The sequence below is a fragment of the Stylophora pistillata genome, chromosome 1, assembly GCF_964205215.1.
Source record: "Stylophora pistillata chromosome 1, jaStyPist1.2, whole genome shotgun sequence".
In the NCBI taxonomy this organism is placed as follows: domain Eukaryota; kingdom Metazoa; phylum Cnidaria; class Anthozoa; order Scleractinia; family Pocilloporidae; genus Stylophora; species Stylophora pistillata.
Window position 1 is genome coordinate 9720449 of NC_142519.1, and position 18069 is coordinate 9738517.

General features: G+C 41.4%; 1 protein-coding gene across 2 annotated transcripts in view; it reads right to left on the reverse strand.

Moving 5' to 3' along the window:
- The window catches only part of LOC111321990 (uncharacterized), an 83060-nt gene that overhangs the window by 788 nt on the left and 64203 nt on the right, over positions 1-18069 (reverse strand). For both annotated transcript variants that reach the window (XM_088735269.1, XM_088735271.1), the window contains 16 exons: positions 17056-17535; positions 16256-16687; positions 15350-15817; positions 14147-14620; positions 13424-13936; positions 11999-12730; positions 10998-11546; positions 9334-9909; positions 8168-8725; positions 6758-7243; positions 5319-5762; positions 4425-4850; positions 3436-3885; positions 2073-2456; positions 1433-1858; positions 75-667 (listed from right to left, as the gene is read on the reverse strand). In XM_088735269.1, the coding sequence (XP_088591395.1) occupies positions 75-667; positions 1433-1858; positions 2073-2456; positions 3436-3885; positions 4425-4850; positions 5319-5762; positions 6758-7243; positions 8168-8725; positions 9334-9909; positions 10998-11546; positions 11999-12730; positions 13424-13936; positions 14147-14620; positions 15350-15817; positions 16256-16687; positions 17056-17535 (7991 nt within the window). The remainder of the gene's footprint in view (positions 1-74; positions 668-1432; positions 1859-2072; positions 2457-3435; positions 3886-4424; positions 4851-5318; positions 5763-6757; positions 7244-8167; positions 8726-9333; positions 9910-10997; positions 11547-11998; positions 12731-13423; positions 13937-14146; positions 14621-15349; positions 15818-16255; positions 16688-17055; positions 17536-18069) is intronic.

Here is an 18069-nt window from a genome sequence, read left to right on the forward strand (position 1 = left end):
TCTAGAGATAACACAAACCCAACCCAATCTTGGTGTGCTCCGACCCACCCTAGATTGACAGTGTTACCACGTACCTCTCAGTCGTTTTAAGCGAAATTTGCCAAATCCTTTGCGTAATAACCTACTCCAACCTTTCTTTCCTCGCATTTTGGCTTTTCCGTACCGAAGTCGGATTCGTCGAAGGCGGCCTCGTAACACAGCTTTCAGTTTGTTGCAGCAGTTCCTGACTCGTCGCCACATTCTTCCATAACGTATCTGCAATGCTCCTCCCCTTGCAGGAATATATTTCCATTTACCTCCGACACGGATTCCAAATCGTCGTCCACGCAGCTTGATCTTTCTGGATTTGCCTTGGTAATGTACAGTCCACTGGCCTTTTACTCTGTGGATAATCCTTAAAACGCCTCCAATCCGGATTCGCATTTTTGCGTAGTTCGATCTTACTCTAAGGCCTTTCCATCTCCTATGGAGCCAAACAAATGGCCGTCCGTTTCGGAATCGTATCGGGCGTCCTCTTCGCTTGTAGTAGACCATCAAACGTCCTTTACGTGGATAAATCCAGCGTAGTTTGCCACGGACGTACATCTTCAAGCGTCTGATGGGTCGTCTAATCAGACTCCAAGGTTTTCTGCCGGAGCGTATCCAGATACCTCTTTTGTCTCGGATTCTGTGAAAAGTAAGACAAATGCAATTTTTTTAAGACTTGTTAAGGAAAGGAAGTCTCTGGAAATGTGACCTCTAGAACCATGTCTGTGCGTCATGGAATCCTAGAACACCTTTAGTTTTGCCCAACCCTCTTCTAAGAGATGATACACCTTTTTTTTGTTTGTTGAAAGCAAAATTCTACTTGAGCACGGAAAACATAAATCGCATTGAAATAATTTTTAATTGGTAAGCAGTATTCATATCTGCATGTCTAACGTTTACAGTGTAGTGGTGCAACCTTGAAAAAGGAAGTTTGCAAAAATCGAAACGTTGATAGACATGCGAAATTTTGCAGAAGTACTCTTTCTTTCCGTTATGCCGTAGAAACAATTAACAATAGTCCCTTTTACAGTGGGCTTGGTGGCCAAGCCTTTGAACAAGAGTGAGGCCAAGGGTGACCCTGTTGTGATAGAGACCTGTGTCTTGTTAGCATGATAACAAAGTAATTTGCATTTAAAAAGCAGCAACATCTCTATCATAACCAGGTCACCCTAAGCCTCACTCCTGTTCAAAGGCTTGACCACCAAGCCCACAACTGTAAAAAGGACTATTGTTGTAAAAGTTTGAGGAAAAACCTCTTGCTCTTTTTTCAGAAGGGATCAAATACAAATTAATAGCTTTTTTCATACTAAAGTGGGTGCTGATAAATAATAAACATGACATTGTTGGGATAAATAATTCACGATTCCTGGATTGTGTTAATTACTGTTACAAGAGGTTTCCCTACCTTAGGAAATAGTACTTGGTGCCGATACGGAAGCGGAGTCGTCCTTTCTTACTTCGAACGAGGTTGAATTTTCTACCCCATCTGAAAAAGATTCTGCCGTTGCGTTTTCGGTATCGATGTCGACGCCTTCGTCTTCTGCGCCTAAACCGTCTCCAGTACCGTCTGAGTTTTCTTAGCCGTTGACGTCTCCTCGTTCGCCGGCCACGGAGGGTAGAAATACGTCGCCACTTCCTCTTGCTGTAGAACCGTATTTTGCCGTATATGATCCGAATTGGCGTGCGTTTGCGTCGGTAAGTGACATAGATGTTTTTCCTGACTATCCTTACTCGTCTGAACCGTCCTTTAACACGGATTCTTAACTTACTTACAGGACTGATTCGATACCATCTTCGACCAAAGAAATATGAGACTGAACCACGCACAAATCTAATAAGAATACAAAAACCAAGAATATACAGCTGTGAGAGTGTAAACATAGGATGATAAGAGTTACTCTAATTCTTAGCTGTCAACATTGGAAGTACATTAATAGGTATTGTGTTTTCTTCCTGTGTCTTAGCTTGTCCGACATTATTTAGGTGGTACACAGAGGTACAGAAGCCAACGCTTTCGTAAAATCATTGTGTAGATTTCTTTTTACCTTAGGCTACATGTCTTGCGTCTATAGCGGAAGAAGAACTTTCCTCTGCTTTGGTAAACTGATCTCCAACGTCTTCCCAAATATAAACGCATCACGCTGGGGCGCCTTCGCCCGTAGCGTCGTCCGCGTCTCCAAGGCCTTTTTCTGGGACGCGCACGTCTTCGCCGTTTGAGAGGTACCCAGCGTCCTTTTAGATTAATAGAGGTTCCCTTGGTGGTGACACGGATTGGTATGTACCGTCTACGAAAGCGAACGTTAAGTTTTCCACGCCGGATTAAAATTGGTCGCCATCTCCTTCTACTGTACACGTAGAGTCGATACTTCTTCATCGGAACATGTCTCCAAGCTCGTCGGAAGTAGTAATATAGCTGGCCACGAGAGAGCCTAAAGTAAGATGAAATAAAAAATAAAGCCATATTTGAGGTAGAGTCGGATTGATTGATTACTAATGGATTTTAGATCGTTAGAATAAGTTGGAAAAGAGGAAAGCAAATGAGCTGACGCCCTTCATCGGAGACCTATTAAGCAAATATTAGGGTGAATCAACATCAGTTACTATAATCTGTATTTCATTTAATGCTTTTGGAGATTCAATCAATAATAGTAATAGTAATCAATGTTTTAATGTCTTTACGTGGGGCATGGTTACCCATATTGCCCTAGCCAGAGGCTCATGTCTGAAACGCAAGACAACAACCCACCCATCCCACACCAGGGGAGGACATCCATCACACAATAAACTCGTGCGTGGGAAATTAACGTCTCCTACCCCTAACCCTGCAGGAGACGGGACCTACATTTATTCATCCCTATCCGAGAAGACTAGAATATCTAAACCATTTCTTGATGTTATAGAAAGGCAGCATATTCTTCTCAATTATTTTTAGACCTTGAGTGTTGGTCCGGCCGGGGCTCGAACCCTCGACCTCCCGCACATCAGTCCAGCGCTCTATCCATTGAGCTAACCGGGAGGCGGTTAATGGAGATTCAACGAAGACAAGGGAATGCCACTGAAAGTCTTGTGGAAAATTAGATTGAAAAGCTGACATTGAACTCGAACATGTCCTTTATTGTCTGTCTTAGGAAAACCGATTCTTTTAAACGAATTTCTTTCACTGATTAGAATCATTTGAACTGCTTCTCTAAAGACTTATGTATGTTGCTGTAGACGAATGCGATCTCATATGTGAAGCGAATTACTTTCTGTCCCCACTGCTGAACTTTTTACTAATTCAAGTTATTTTAATCGCATTTGTTGAAACGATACTTAGTTACAATCAAGTTGAATCCTTCTAAATATTCCAGCATTCCACCTACAGTTTAATTTTCCTGATGGTAAAAGGAAGATTTATTGTTTTTTTACCTGATTCTTCTTCGCCTTCCTCCAAGGCGGAAGGTCAATCTTCCTTTCCATCTGAAGACTACTCTTCTCTTTCGGTGATAGTAGATCATGAAGGAGCTGTTACGTCTCCTGGACCGTCGTATCCGTCTCCTTCTTCGCCTCATTCGTCGGCGGTAACGCCTTAAGCGGCGTAGCCTTCGTAAGTTGCGTCGATATTTTCGTTTTCTCTGGCGACGACGTCTTCGTGATATCCTAGTTCTGTAACGGATTCTTCGCCATTTCCTACCTTTCCTAAAGGCTGGTATTCCACGTATAAGCTTGAATCGACGGTATCTTCCTCGTAACTTTACAGTGACCCTTCCTCTGCGTCGTCTTATACGACACCATCGCCTTTTGATGCGGATGTACGGTTTGATATAACGTCGTCTTCCTCTGAATCTGAATGAGATCTTTCCTTTCCGGGACTTGTACCTGGAAAACAAGAGATGTTTTCCGTCTTCAGAAATAATCAAGAAGTCACTTTATATCAGTTGATGATGTATAATTTAGGTCTGACAAATCCAATGATTCATCTTTTCAATCTTAGTAGGTTTTTTTTTCTGTAAAGAGTGCCTAAAACCAGCGAGGGAGAAAAAATAGTAAGTTGTACTGCATTGTCTCCGTGTCAAACGTAGTCTTACTTGTCTCCGTTTGTGTGTTCTGGATATTTTAAGAAGCCTTGTAACGGGTAAGCTTATGAACATAGTATTTCCCAGTTTACTCTGCGATTGCATTATCTTTTCTTATATCGGTAGGGATGAGTTAGCCTATTGACAATGGTGGTCACTTCAGGTATTTCCGAGTCCCAGTGAAAGTGATCTCAAATTAGAAAAAATCACGGAAGTGGTGTTTTCCTTTCCTTTTTCCTTTCTTAGTGCTCCGCCTATGTGCAAGTTCAAGATCACTTTTGCTATAGCTTCGCAGATCTCGTGGCCCGCATGTTAGACAGAGACCTAACCAATTAAACTCACTTTACTCTCTTGTATCGCCTTCCTAAGCGCATCACCAATCCTCCTCTGCGCTTGTAAATCTTCCTTAATCGTCTTCTGAACCGTATACGCATAACGCATCGACGTACACGGCGCCTTCCCCGTCCTCTTCGCCGGCGTCGCCGTCTCGCTCGTCTTTTTCGCCTCCTTAATCTTCTTCTTCGTCGTCTTCGTCGTCGTCGTCGTATAATTCTGCGTGTCCTGGGTCTCAACCATCTTCCTTTGTTTTGTATGCGCAATTTAGCGTAAGCTATGCGCAGCTTTTTCAGTTTTCCTCTAAATCTTATGCGAGGTTTTCCACGGTAAAATCGCAATAATCGCCATCTTCGGCCAAAGCGGAATTTGATTCGTCTGCTCAACCACCTCCATCTCCTTCCAGATCTGATTCCGATCCTTCCTTTACGGTATCTGAAAAGGTAACGTTGATTGTTGGGCCTCCATTCAAGGACGTAAGTACATATTCTAACATCTAAGCCTAAAAATCTTGCGTTTGAAAGTGGTCATTCCCTGTTGTCGAAACAACAACTAAAACTATAGCGCCTGTGGTCGTAACCATGCACATAAAAATAGAAGTGTATTGAATATAACTTCGTTACCACATCTTCTGTTGCGTTTTTCGTAACTCAGACAAACTTATAAATCAATGCTGTAATGGTAAAATGTCAACACTAGATCAAAGCAGAGTCATGATCAGTGATCTAACCGCGTACTTTGGCCAAGAGTTGAATCTTGAAGAATCTTTGTCCGATTATCGTTTATCTAATTTATCTTGATTGCTATTGTAACAACTAGTAAAGTGACCCTAGGCTGCTCTTTAAGCGAATATTTGGTTTGGTACAGGCTACATATAATTATTCCGTAGTAGGAGGAACTTACCGAACAAGTCTCCATCTGCGACCAATTAGACATCTCAATGAACTACCTCTGCGGAATACACTTATCCATCTTCGACCATAATAGAAACGTAAAACGTTGCGCCGTCTTATTCGTCGCCTACGTCGTCGGTATCTACGACGCTGCCGTCTTATGCGTCGCCTTTGTCGTCGTCGACGTCGACGTCTCAATTGCCTTCGTCTCCTTAGGCTTCGCGGTTGTCTCTTAATTATTGTCCATCTTCTGCCGTATAGTAGCCTGATGCGACCGCCCGTTAACCTGAATGGCCTGTAACGTCCCAACGAACGAACCATAAGCCTTCCACTACGTACTCTAAGGTAACTCCATCGCTTGTAACCCAGACGTAACTTGAAACGTCGACTGACGTGACGTATAATGCGGCTTCTTCCTTTGTAAGTGATTCTGACGTATCGTCCTGTTCGATAACTGTTGAAGTTCAAGACATATAAAGTTAGTATGGTTCGTGGTGACGGACCAGAGACGTCTAACGTGCCATTAATGAACGATAACTAGCGAAAATATCCTGTAGATGTCTTAATGACTACTTCCTAGGTAAAAAGACCTATGTTAAACTATTTTGACCTTTTAGGGACATAAATTCTATAGTATTCAACAATAAAATCCTTTCACTCAGTCACTAGAACCGGCCAAGAAACCTGTTCGGACTTATATTCTTTGAGACTTTCAAATTCAGGTGATCTCCATGCCACCGAAATCCTAGCACTCTTAGATGTAAAAGAACCCCTTAAAAAACAAATAATGATAAATTATATGGGGACATAAATGTACCATTCTCAACCGTCTAACTTATAATTATTTGAGGATAATTCAATTTGAAGTAACTCTCCTTCTCGCACGCTCGTAGAACGTAATCTATGACTAAGGCTCACGAAGTTTAAGTTTAAATTAAGGCTTCTCGCCTTTCCAGGAGCCACCATTGCTTTCTCAGCTTTTTTTTTCGTAACCAACCTCAGCAGCTTACACTGCTATGGGGAGAAGCGCCTGTTGGAAAATTTTGAGGGTTTTTGTTCTTCACTTATGGTTCAATTTGGCCTATTTTAATTCGTTATCACTGACCAATTTCTCTCAAATTTGTTTACACTCTCCTTCTCTCACGTGCGTGGACAAGTTATGGCAGTAGCTTACGCTAGTTGTCCAATTCATCTGGTCTCATCTGCACTATATTTTCCAGCGGTCTGTCTCGACAATTTTTACCAACACATCCCCCTGTTTCCTACCCGTTGCTGTTGAGAACGTCTGCTTGCTCTTCTCATTCTCATTATGGATCAGCAAGTAAGACCGGTTAGAATGTGTTACTATGTCATTTCTGCTAAACTGGATCATTAGCGGCATCATCAGAGGATCAATTGTTTCTTTAGAAACTGAAATCTATGCACAAAATAAAAACAAATTTTACTCACTAGAAGGTTATCCATCTTCCGCGGTAACGCAATTTACTTTGACCTCGCCATCTGATAATAGAACGCCAGCGTCGTCGATAATAGAAAAGGAACACAGGTTTTCGGCGGCGTCGTATATAACGCCGTCTACGCCTTCGCCGTCGTCGTTGAAGTCGTCTTCGCCAACGTCGCCGTCTTCGTCGCCCTCTTAGACGCCCATAACGTCCTCGTCCACGTGAACGTGGCCGCTTTCGTCGTATTGGTCGTGGTTTTGGCTTTGGTTTAACCGTTTCGAAGTGTGCTGGAACAAACATTTTGACTCGACCATGACGGATAGTGATCTTAATTAGTTTACGACCATATCTGACAGCGAGCATTCTTCTTCCCCTTCTCTTTACTGATATCAAGTACCTCCAGCGTCTGTGATACAGTACCTGAACTTTACCACGTGTTCTTATTCTACGCCATCGTTTTCTTGAGAGGATGTAAAGATAACCACGACTACACCTGTGTTAGGAAAGAAAACAATTGGATGTGAAAACCTATCCGCTATTTCAAACAACTTAGAGGAATATGTGTACCAATCTGGACAGAATATTCCGAAAATCTGCTTTGTTTCTCTATTGTGGAACAAACAAAATGTTTGAAGATTTTAGTGTACTACTCCTATGAGACAGTGCGAAGCATGCTGAGTGGACTGCAACTGTTTCCTTCTGTGAAATTAGCAGAGTTCTGTGTTTTTCAGTACACATAATCTCATCGAAATCATGTTTTTTCCACCAGGAAATAGGCAGACTAATAGGACATGTGCAAAAACCATATTTTCATAATGATGCATTAAAAACTCGCCTTAAATGACACTCAGATACTACCACCTATTACTGCCTTTTACTAGCAATGAATGAGGTCCGTTCTAAAAGTGATCATGAAAGACTGGGTGTTTCCTTAACTAGCGATACAAACCAAACTAAATCCACAACCAAAACACTGGTAATGTTTAGCGTTCTGTAACGTGCGTAGTAGCTAAGGAGAATAATAAAAATCTTTTTGTACACCAATCTTCAAACTTCTACATTTGAACGAATGTGGCGCTTTATTCTTCCTAAAAGTGAACTCTTAAAAAGTGAACCAACGTCTCCACTTTGTTATTTCTCCCCTCCTGTCTCTATTTCAGTGTTACTATGCATACAAAGTTATGGGTCCGGACGAAATTGGCATTGCACTGGCTGTGGATTGGGAATATTCAGATTTCTTCCTTTTCATTACTAGTACGTATGGCCGGGTGTTCCATACTATTCTGAAAGACTGTACATTACCGATTAGTTTTTGTCCACAAAATGAAAAAGGACAATCAAGCTCCTTGTCAACTTAATTAGGAAAATAAAACGCCGGTGACATCTGTAGTGCTGTCAATAAAAATAAAAAGGTTACCTTATTACGGTTGTTCTTCCACGGTATCGGATTCTCAAGCGACCTCCAATTTTATAAGCTTTTCTCCATCCTCCTTTGAAAAAGAGCCGAAGGACACTGAACAGCTTTCGGGTTCTTCGAATTCCTCGGCGTCTCTTCTTACCCCTCCCCAGTCGCTTAATAATCCTTCGCAAACGTCTTCGTCTTCTAGCTCGTCTTCTTCGCACTCTTCGCCTTCGACGTTGTCGCCTCTTTCGTCGTCGAGTTCGTCGGATTCGTCTTCGTCTTCTTCTCATTCGTCGTCGTTTTCTTCTGTTTCTCCTTAACCTTCTCCTACGCCGTGAAACCTTTCGGCGGCGGTTTCTGAGACGCTTCCAGTGTCCTCGGCGGTAAACATCAATTAATCCCTTTGTAAAGCGCATGAGATATCCTTTTCGGCCGTATCTTAGGAGTAACCCTTGCCTATTTCTCGTAACTGGTCGCCAGCGGTTCCTGTACAACACTCTTATGCGTCTGTTCGGCCGGCTAAGTCGAATCCATCTACCTCCGCGGAAAATGCTTACCTTTCTAAAGCCACATCTTTAAATAAACAATAAAAGACTAGTTAGGAGGTGAATTCAAAGTCAAATCTCAATTATCGTTCAGCTGGAGTAATTTAGATAATAAATAAATGTTGATACATTTTGTAATATCAAGGCAGTTTTGTATCCACAGCCACTGAACAATCCACTTTGATAGAAACAATTTATATCTGGTTTTAGTGAAATCTAACGATTCGCACTCATCTTATAAAAACCAATGACAGAGAAATGATAATTTGAGGTAAAAAGATTGGATATGATGCCCGACAGCCCTGCAGTTTTTAGAGCGGGGTGTCTTTGTCTCGTATGAGAAACGACTAAAGTAGATAAAATTCTTGATGGAAAACGTTTATACCCTACTATATTGAGATGTAAAAGCAAAGTGTTTTGAGAGATGAGAGGAGAGGATCCAAACTTTCTGAAGAAATCATATATTTTGGCCCTCCCCAAATTAGTAACGTCTGTTTTAATCCTTTCACTCCCACGTCTCATCAGATAGTTCGGAGAATTTGGTCTTGGATAATCTTATGTTCCCCATATTGCAAAGTTCTTCACTCTCACTTGTGAAAGGTTCTAGCTCTCCATCGATCATTAGTTTCCATTTACCTGACGAAGTAGGGCCTTCGTCCAAATGTAAATCTCAGTCTGGTTCCTTCTCTGTAAACCTCCCTCCATCTCCTAGCATAATAGATTCGCATTATGCTTCGTCTAATTCGTCTCCTGATCCTTCGTCTGCGTCGCTTCCTTCTTCTTCTGCGTCTTTTTCTTCTCCTTGCTCTTCTCCTCCTTCTCCTGTACCTTCTCTTTCTTCGTCTGATCTTTCGTCTGCGCAATCTTCGCCTTAGCCTTTGCCGTCTCCTCCTCTTTTTTAATCTTCTCAGACGTTTCAGGCGTCGTGAACGTCTCGAACGTTTCAGGAATCCTTTACGGCCTAACCTCGACCATCTTCCTCTCCTTACATAGCCTTTCCTTCGCCTTGTTATTTTACGTCTAAACCTAATGATCAATCGTCCGCGCCGGATCCGCACTGTTCTGTATCTTCTTCCAACGAGCACAACAGGCCTGTTGCGTTTGTAAACAATCCGCCTCCACGTCCTGTGATAACGTATTTTCAGACGGCTTTTTCCACGAAGGGCAAACCATCTTCTTTTGCGCCACACAGTCCAGCGGCCACGACGATATCTGTGCGTGGGAGTATAGAAAATTAAGAGGAGTAAATTCATTGTGGATGGTGTCTTTCCACGTGAAGCTAGAGGTTCGTGAAAACAAAGCAATGCATCCCTCCGCACTCTAGGCCTCTTATCGCGATCCTAGGTCACTTTTTTCTTATTTGCGAAGGGTAAAAATGTAACAGCCAAATGATTGCTAGCGTTTTAATGATATTCAGAAATCAAGTTGTAAGTCACCCCTCTTTGCCAAGTAACACTTGTCAAGACCCGCGTTGACCCAGGTAGAATGGCTTAAATCTCCTCAATTGTGTCATCTAAACATCGACCCAACAACTTAGCCAAGTTGGCAAACGCACTTAAATAGATATGATTGCTTTGTTTTGTTCTTTGAAAATCACGATTTTAAACCCATTTGTTCAAACTTGAGTTTGTAGTCTTTCTTTGCCGCCTTTAAAGCCTTTATTTTCTAGTTTTTGGTCGGTAAAAATGTAAATTCGAATCAGTATGAAACCAAACCACATAAACATAGACAGGTAAACCGTGTAACATCATTTTTATCACTCTTTCCGGCGATTTAACCTGGGCTACAAAATCTAGAGTCATTTAAGATGGCTCTCAGTTGGAAAAGTTATGCCTCGAGAAAATTATAAGGATGACAATTTCCCAAGGTCTGCTGTAAATCGTTTTCCATCCCCTGCAATCGTTAGCATATAAGATGAAATTATCTGGGGCTGGCCGAGAGGAATTCCGTCTATCATGCTTAGTTTCTCCTTAAGTAAATGAAAAATTAAATGAAAGAAAGTTATTGTAACAGACGTCAAAGCTAAATACTTAAAAATCAGTTAGCTCACGTTGTTGAGAACCCATCATGGCTCGAAAACGACATTTTAAAGCGAAATTTTAATATAAATTTTACGATAGAATAACATTATCTTGGCAAGTTATAGGATCGGGCGTCTATCTGACAAAACCACGTCGAAGTCATGTCGCTTTCGATCAATCTCTCTGAAACACATCCTAATTTATGAGTCCTAATAAAGATATTGAATAACTGCTTAATATCAAAAATATAAAAGTAAAATATAAAAAAAAAATTGTTACCTTATCTTTGTTACTCTTCTCCCGATGCGGACTCGCAAGTATCCTCTACGTCTGAACACTCTTCCCCATCGACCGTTTAAGAAAAATCGCATCCTGTACCGACGAGATCTCCGTCTACGTCTTCTTCCTCTCCACAACCTTTTTCCTCGTAGTCGTCTTCTTATATTTCGTAATCTTTTCCTTCTGTATTTTCTCCTCAGTCTTCTTCTACGCTGTCTCCTTCTTCTCTTTCGCCTTCGTCTTCGTCTATTAATTCTCCTTCGTCGCCTTCTATTTCTTCGGCGTCGCCTTCGCACTCTTCGTCTTCCTCGCCTTCTTCTGTATCTTCGCTTTCGCTGTATATTTCTCCATATTCGTCTGATTTTGACAATAACCCTTCCTCTTCGGATCTTCACTCTACACCTTCGCCTTCCGTATCGAACACGGAAAGCTCCTCTAAACCTTACAACTTTTCTCCATTTGCGATTTATCTTGATTCTGAGTCGCCTCCTCGTAGATATCGATTTCCACGTTCCACGACGACGTATCAATATCCTGCCTCCGCCATATCTTTATGACGAATGAGAAAGAAGAAGAGTTTCAATTAGCACTGTAGAGTCAAATCTTAGCTATTACGTCGGAGAGGGATATTGATCCTTTGTAAATAGTTACATTTAAATTAATTTGCGTGATTTCAATATCCCCATCCAGGAGTTTCCAAAAGCTGGCCATAAAAGCAACAAGAAAAATAAAACAATATAAATGGAAATTCAGCATTTTCGAACGAGTGCATGTGGTTAAACAGCGAGGAAAAAAATGGAAGAAATTACCCTTCATCCCCCCCCCCCCTTTCCCTCAACTCGCCAAGCAGACGCAGCTTTTTTGACTCATGGCTGAAAAATTAACTCAGGGCATGCGTGTGTAAGATAAATCATCCTCTTGGTTTCGCCGATTGCTAATGTTCTTTTTTTTTAGCACGATTGGAGAAACAAATGAAAATAAGAAGAACAAACAAGTCTTACTTAAACTTAATTCTTCTTGACTTTCTTCTGAAACGGAAGTATAATTTCCGTCCCCGGCGATAAACGCTTCTCCATCTGCGGTAATATTTCAGTCCTAAAACACTGTAACGCTGTCGCCTTTGTCGACGGCGTCTTCTTCTTCTTGTTCTGCGTCTTCTCCTTCGTTTTTGCCTTCTACGCCTTCGTCGTCTTCGCCTCCTTCTCCTCATCTTCCTTCTTCTCCTTCGTCTTCGTCCGTACCTCCTTCGTCTTCGAATACGTTTCCTTATTCTCCTGATCTTTTTCAATTTACGCATTCTCTTAAGGCGTCGCTGATATGATCCCCTTCGACGTCGATACTTAAGAACTTTACGTCCTCTCTCACGTCTTTGTCTTCTTCTTCTCCTTCTTCTTCTCCTTCTTCTTCTTCTTATCCTTCTTCGCTTTCTCCTTTTCCTTCTTCTTCGCCTTCTTCTACGTTTTTGCCTCCTCAACCTTCTTTGCCTTCTCCTTCTGATGCGTCGTCGTCTTGATCTTCGCCTAGTCATCCGACGACGTCGATAGGAAAGCCATCGTCGTCCAATCTTTAATCCAGTTTTGTAGAATCTCAGAGGTTGAGTTTTTCTTCTGTAACGAATCTTGAACCTTGGAAGGAGTTTTCGCCAGTATCTTATCTTGACTTGAACGCGCGTGCGAGGCACATTAATTGATCTCCTCCCTCTGCGACTAAGCCTAATTGAGCGGCGGTAGAACCTGGAGTAAAGAATCGAAACGAAAAAGAAAGAGAAGGGATTAGACAAAGCTGACAACAATATGTTCCGGGACCACTTCCTGTCCCTACATATAAATACTTTACATATGGTGAACGACCCTCGCAGTAGATAGCGGGATTCGAACCACTGACCTCTGCGATACTAGTGCAGCGCTCTACCAATTGAGCTAACAAGCCAACTGGGAGCAGGCCGTTAAGTTGATTTTTTTCAGGTCTAATTTTCGCTATTGCTTAAACAGCGCTATCTACTGCGAGGGTCGTTCACCATATGTATCTAATACCGCAGTTCAAAATATATGAACCTCATATATTTCATTGTATCTGATATAAATACTTTGTGCATATTTCATCCCCTCCAGGTCTCCCGGGTGGCATTCCTTTTGAAAATCTACAAAGTTTAAAGATGCCCGCGAGAAAAGATCGTACAAAAGTGACATGTGTGGAGCCAGTTTACAAAATAATCACTGCGATCCAAATTACGTTAATAATCAATATGAATATCATGAAAAGCATCTAAAGAAAATTGACATTTCTTTGACTATACTGAACCTTTCCTTACACACAAAGTAAAAGAGTGTTTAACCGTGAGAAGTAAGAAGGCTGCGTACTACTCCGAATCTTATTTGTAGTAGAAAAATGCCTAAGTTATAATTAGTTAATCAAAATATTGTCACCTGACTCGGTATATTGTTCTTCCATATCTGACAATATATCCGCTTCTTCTCTTGATTACATAATTCCATCTTCGTCTAAAATAAACTCGTATCCTACTGCGACGCATTCGTCTTCTTCTTCTTCGTCTACGTCGTACTCTTCTCCTTCTCCGCCTTCTTTTCCTTCTCTGTCGTCGCCGCCGTTGCCTTCGCTTTTTGCGCCTATATCTCCTCCTTCTCCTTAACTTTTTCCTCCTCCATTTTCCTCTCCGTCGTTTACCTCGCCTGCCCCAGCGTCTTCTCCGGGCTCGACGTCTTCGAAGTTTACGCCACTTTCTTCGCCACCTTAGGCAAACTCTTCCACGTCGGAGTCGAATTCTTACATTTCTCCTTTTGTAAATAATTCTCCAGCCTTTTTTATATTTTCGCACACGGCGCCATCGTCTCACTAGAACTTTTAGGCGTTTGGAGGTTTTCAGTACCTTATGCCAAGTCTTCCGTTTCCCTCTCACGTAAATAAGACTTCTACGGAATCTAGTTAAGCAAGAAAAGTATCGGAAGGGATAAGTAAAGTAAAAACATCAAGAGGAAGTAGCTATGTTCAGATACATGAATATTAAACTATTGGGCGAATGAAAAAACATTATTTATTCACTGATTAAATTAATAATCTACTGATTTTCTTGCTCTCTTTTAATACAATTTTGGCTCTCTAGTTACATTAGATAGTATGTATGAAGATACCTTAATCGTCTTTGCCTTCCAAGGTACGTGAACGTGTACTTTCCATGATATAGGAATACTGTATGCCACCTGCGCCGCCAGTAAAAGCGCAATCGGCTTCCCCGTTTCTTTCGTCGTATGTAATTCAACTTACGACGGTATCGTCTCCTTTTTCTACGCCTCCTTCGTAATCTCCTTCTTCGTCTTCGTTTCTTACGTCTGATTAATCTTCGCCTCCTTCTCCAACGACGCCCTACTCCTCGTCGTTTTCTATATCGTCTACGCCTCCTGACTCTTCTCCAACGGTTCCCGACACGTAAACGCACCCTTCCCCTTCTGAAAGCTATTCTTGTCTTCCGGTTGTGGAAGAAAACCCAGAATTTTTTCCTATAAAATCGTACATTCCTGTACACTCCACGTAACCTGATCATAGTCTTTCCATAAAACCTTCTCCATTTCCGTCCATAATAGAAGAACACGCCGTTACGACGGAATCTGTATACAAATCAGAATATAAGGAGTAACTCAGTCATACTACGAAGGAGAAATAAAACAATCAGCGCATTTACAGGTCAAGTCAACAATTAATTTACAAGGACCACAACCAATTGACCAAGATGAATTATCTTGTGTAAAAATATAGCCTACAGATTGAAGAAATCTGGCCTCTGCTTTTAACGCAGAAACTAACTTGCACATTAAGGAGAGATCAACATGAATTAAAACTAGTGGGAAATATTCATCGTTAGTATTAAAATGCGATAAAAACCCTAGGATGTCTCAATTTAGGGAAACTTTTCAGCTAAGTCTAAAAACCATTAGTTCCACATTTTGGAGATATATAATCTGTAGACCATGAAAATGACAGTCTCGTTAACTTTTACGAGATAACAATGTAATTTACTGACTTCCGCACATAAAACACTCCAAGAACTTATCAGACCACCAATTTACCGAATCAGATGTTTCGTTTGTAAACAGTACTAGGTGCCAAAGGACAGAGAATTATAAAAAGTGTGGGCAGTCAGTAACTATGCATGCCGCGTAGGAATATGAAACGATGAAAAGAAAAAAATCAATTAAGTCACTTATAGACGACAACCATGACTAGAAGAAGTAGAATAAGATAATAAAGTAGGAGCAATAAAATGACTCGACTTCAGACTCGCTCTTACAAATCGGAAAGTACTTCAAGAAACGAAAACCGAAATCTTGATGTTATACCTGACTGGCCGTATCCTTCCCTTGTAGCGGAATATGAATCTGTTTCCTCTTCGGTATACAACCCTTGATTTACCGCGGTAACGGAATATGATCCGTTGAACGGTTCTCCTAACTTTTCTCCTTCGGCGGCGTCGTCTCCTTCGACGCCTCTGTCTTCTTCGTCTTCGTCTTCTTCGTCTTCGTCTTCGCCTCCTTCTTCTCTTCCTTCTTAGTTTTCTACGCATCCGCCCTGCTCTCCTTCCTCGTCTATATCTCTGCAAGGGTACCCATCGACGGAACCGTCGCATTGTCACTCCCCATCTGCGGAGTTTCAACCTTTTCATTCTTCGACCTACCCGAAGGTATACTTCTCTTCCTCGTACTCGTACTCTACGCCACCCTTTGTAAAAAACTCGAACGCTTCTTTGTGGATTTCTTACAGTTCGCCATCGCCGTCCGAATCTATATTGGAACTGCCTCCTGTAAAACCTGAACATCGGGATGACAAAAATTTAAAAATTAAGTTTCATTTGTGACTGAGCTTAAAAGTTTATAAATGTTTTCAAAAAAGCTGCGCATTTATAAAGTTTATTGTAATGACAGAACCAAACGTTTCCAATCTCTCTTTTTAATCTGTCAGTTCACCCCTGTATTTCACTCAATTTTCAAACTGAAAATATTTGTCTTTGAGAATACTTCTGAAGTTATCTCTCTTCCTCACCATCCGCCATTCTTTGAAAGATGATGATAACGATGATGATAACGATGATGAAGATGATGAGGTAAATCAATCAGCAAACTCAATTCACAGCCCAGCAACAGAAATAAAATGTGTATTGGCAGATTCTGTGGTGAAATTTTCAAGTCAGCATTAAAAATAGCTAAAGAACAGAACACATACTTCGCCGTCAAAAGGTAAATGGTTACCTGACTCTTATTGGTTGTCGTTTATAGACAAAACTCAAGAATTTTCCTCGCCGATACACTGATCTCCATCGCCGTTGCCATCTTACTTTGATGACACATCTGAGACGCCGTCTTCGTCGTCGGCGTCTTCTTCGTCTTTTGCGCCGGATAAGCCGTCTACGTCTACGCCTTCTTACTATGCGTCTTGTTCTTCTTCTTCTAAGCTTTCCTCGTCGGCCTCTCAGTCTGGGTCTGATTTTTTTCCATCCCCTTTTGGTTCGCCAGCGAATTCTTCCACTGCGGATAAGTAACCTGTGGTTCTTACGTTTGTACCGCAGGTATGAGCGTTTCTTAAAGAAACGTACGCGGCGCCATCTTCTAAGCCAGACTTGAGCTTTTCGTACTATGTACCATCTCCTCTTTCGCTTAAACATCAACCTTTTACCCAGGTATCTGTTAATCGAAACAGAAGAGCATTTGTTTTAGGATACTCGAAACTTTTGCCCTAAAATCGTCTTTTTGTGACCTCAACAAAGAATAAAGTAAGCGTTTCCGTTCGTTAACCATTCTGTACTGATCAAAATGAGTTATACAAATAGAGATGGGCTTGAAGAAAACGGTTTTCACATGATATTTTTCTGACACTGGATGGAAAATGAGATATAAAATACATAAAACCAAAACAAGGAAAAGACAGAGGGATCGCGTAAAAATTTACCGAGTATATGAGGATCTTAAAAAAAACCATGGTTTGAAAGATAACGTTAATATACTAGGTCCATGATCTACAAGTTGAGTTCTTTCCTAACATCAGTACTCACCGCACGTATCGTACTCTCCTTCCTATTTTCATTACTAGGCGACCACGTTTTCGATACACCAGCCTCCAGCGACGCCTGTATCGAATACGCATCACACAACCACGCCTTCGTATTTGATGCCTTCGTCGTAATCTTCTTCTTCTTCCCTTTTGTCTTCTGCTCCTTCTCCTTCTTCGCCGGCGCCTTCTTCTCCTTTTACGTCTCCGGATTCTTCGTCTTCTTCTCCTCAGTATTCGCCTCAACCTTCTGCGCCTGTATCTTAGACTGTAAGTGCTGATTCTCCTGTAGGTCCTTTTTATCCTGATGAAGAACCGTCCATGCCTTACCTTAAAGATGCGCCGCCTTCTTTTGTAAACAATCGCCCCTCTACCACGATATGAAAAAAATCTTTGCCATCTTCCATTCACTCGCACTTTTGCGATGGGAGACCGCAAAATTCGCTTTCTTCTTCCATAAATAATTATTCCTCTTCTGCTGTAACTGTGAATAATGTAAAAAGCATCACATAAGAGAGAAAGAAAGCCGTGACTCGAAGAGTTGAAAGTAGTGACGTGAAAGACACTTTTAGAAGGCTAAAAAGATATCCATATTTTTTTCAACCAATTAATGATGGGACCATACTATCACCACTTTTTTGCCTATTACGGTATCATAAAAAATAACTAATCAGAACCGTCAATTTATGGTCCCTTCTCTGGTACAAGACGTTACCAAGGCAACACATCCTCTTGAAAAACATCCTTTAATTCAGCTTTATTTGGCCATGATCCAAAACTTTATCATGATGCTTTATTTCTTTATTGTCGAAAAGCAATAGCCAAGCCAAGTTCTATCTTTAAGAAATTTCTGCCATACAGGTTCAGGATCAGTTTAAACCTCTCAAAAAATTAAAGTGGTAAGGTAAAGTAAAAGTCTGTAATCGAGCGTATTAGCCCATCCAACTGGAGCTCATCGCGGTTTCCAAGGAATGAAGTGACTACGAGTATTACTACTCCCCCCTGGATACGATGCCAG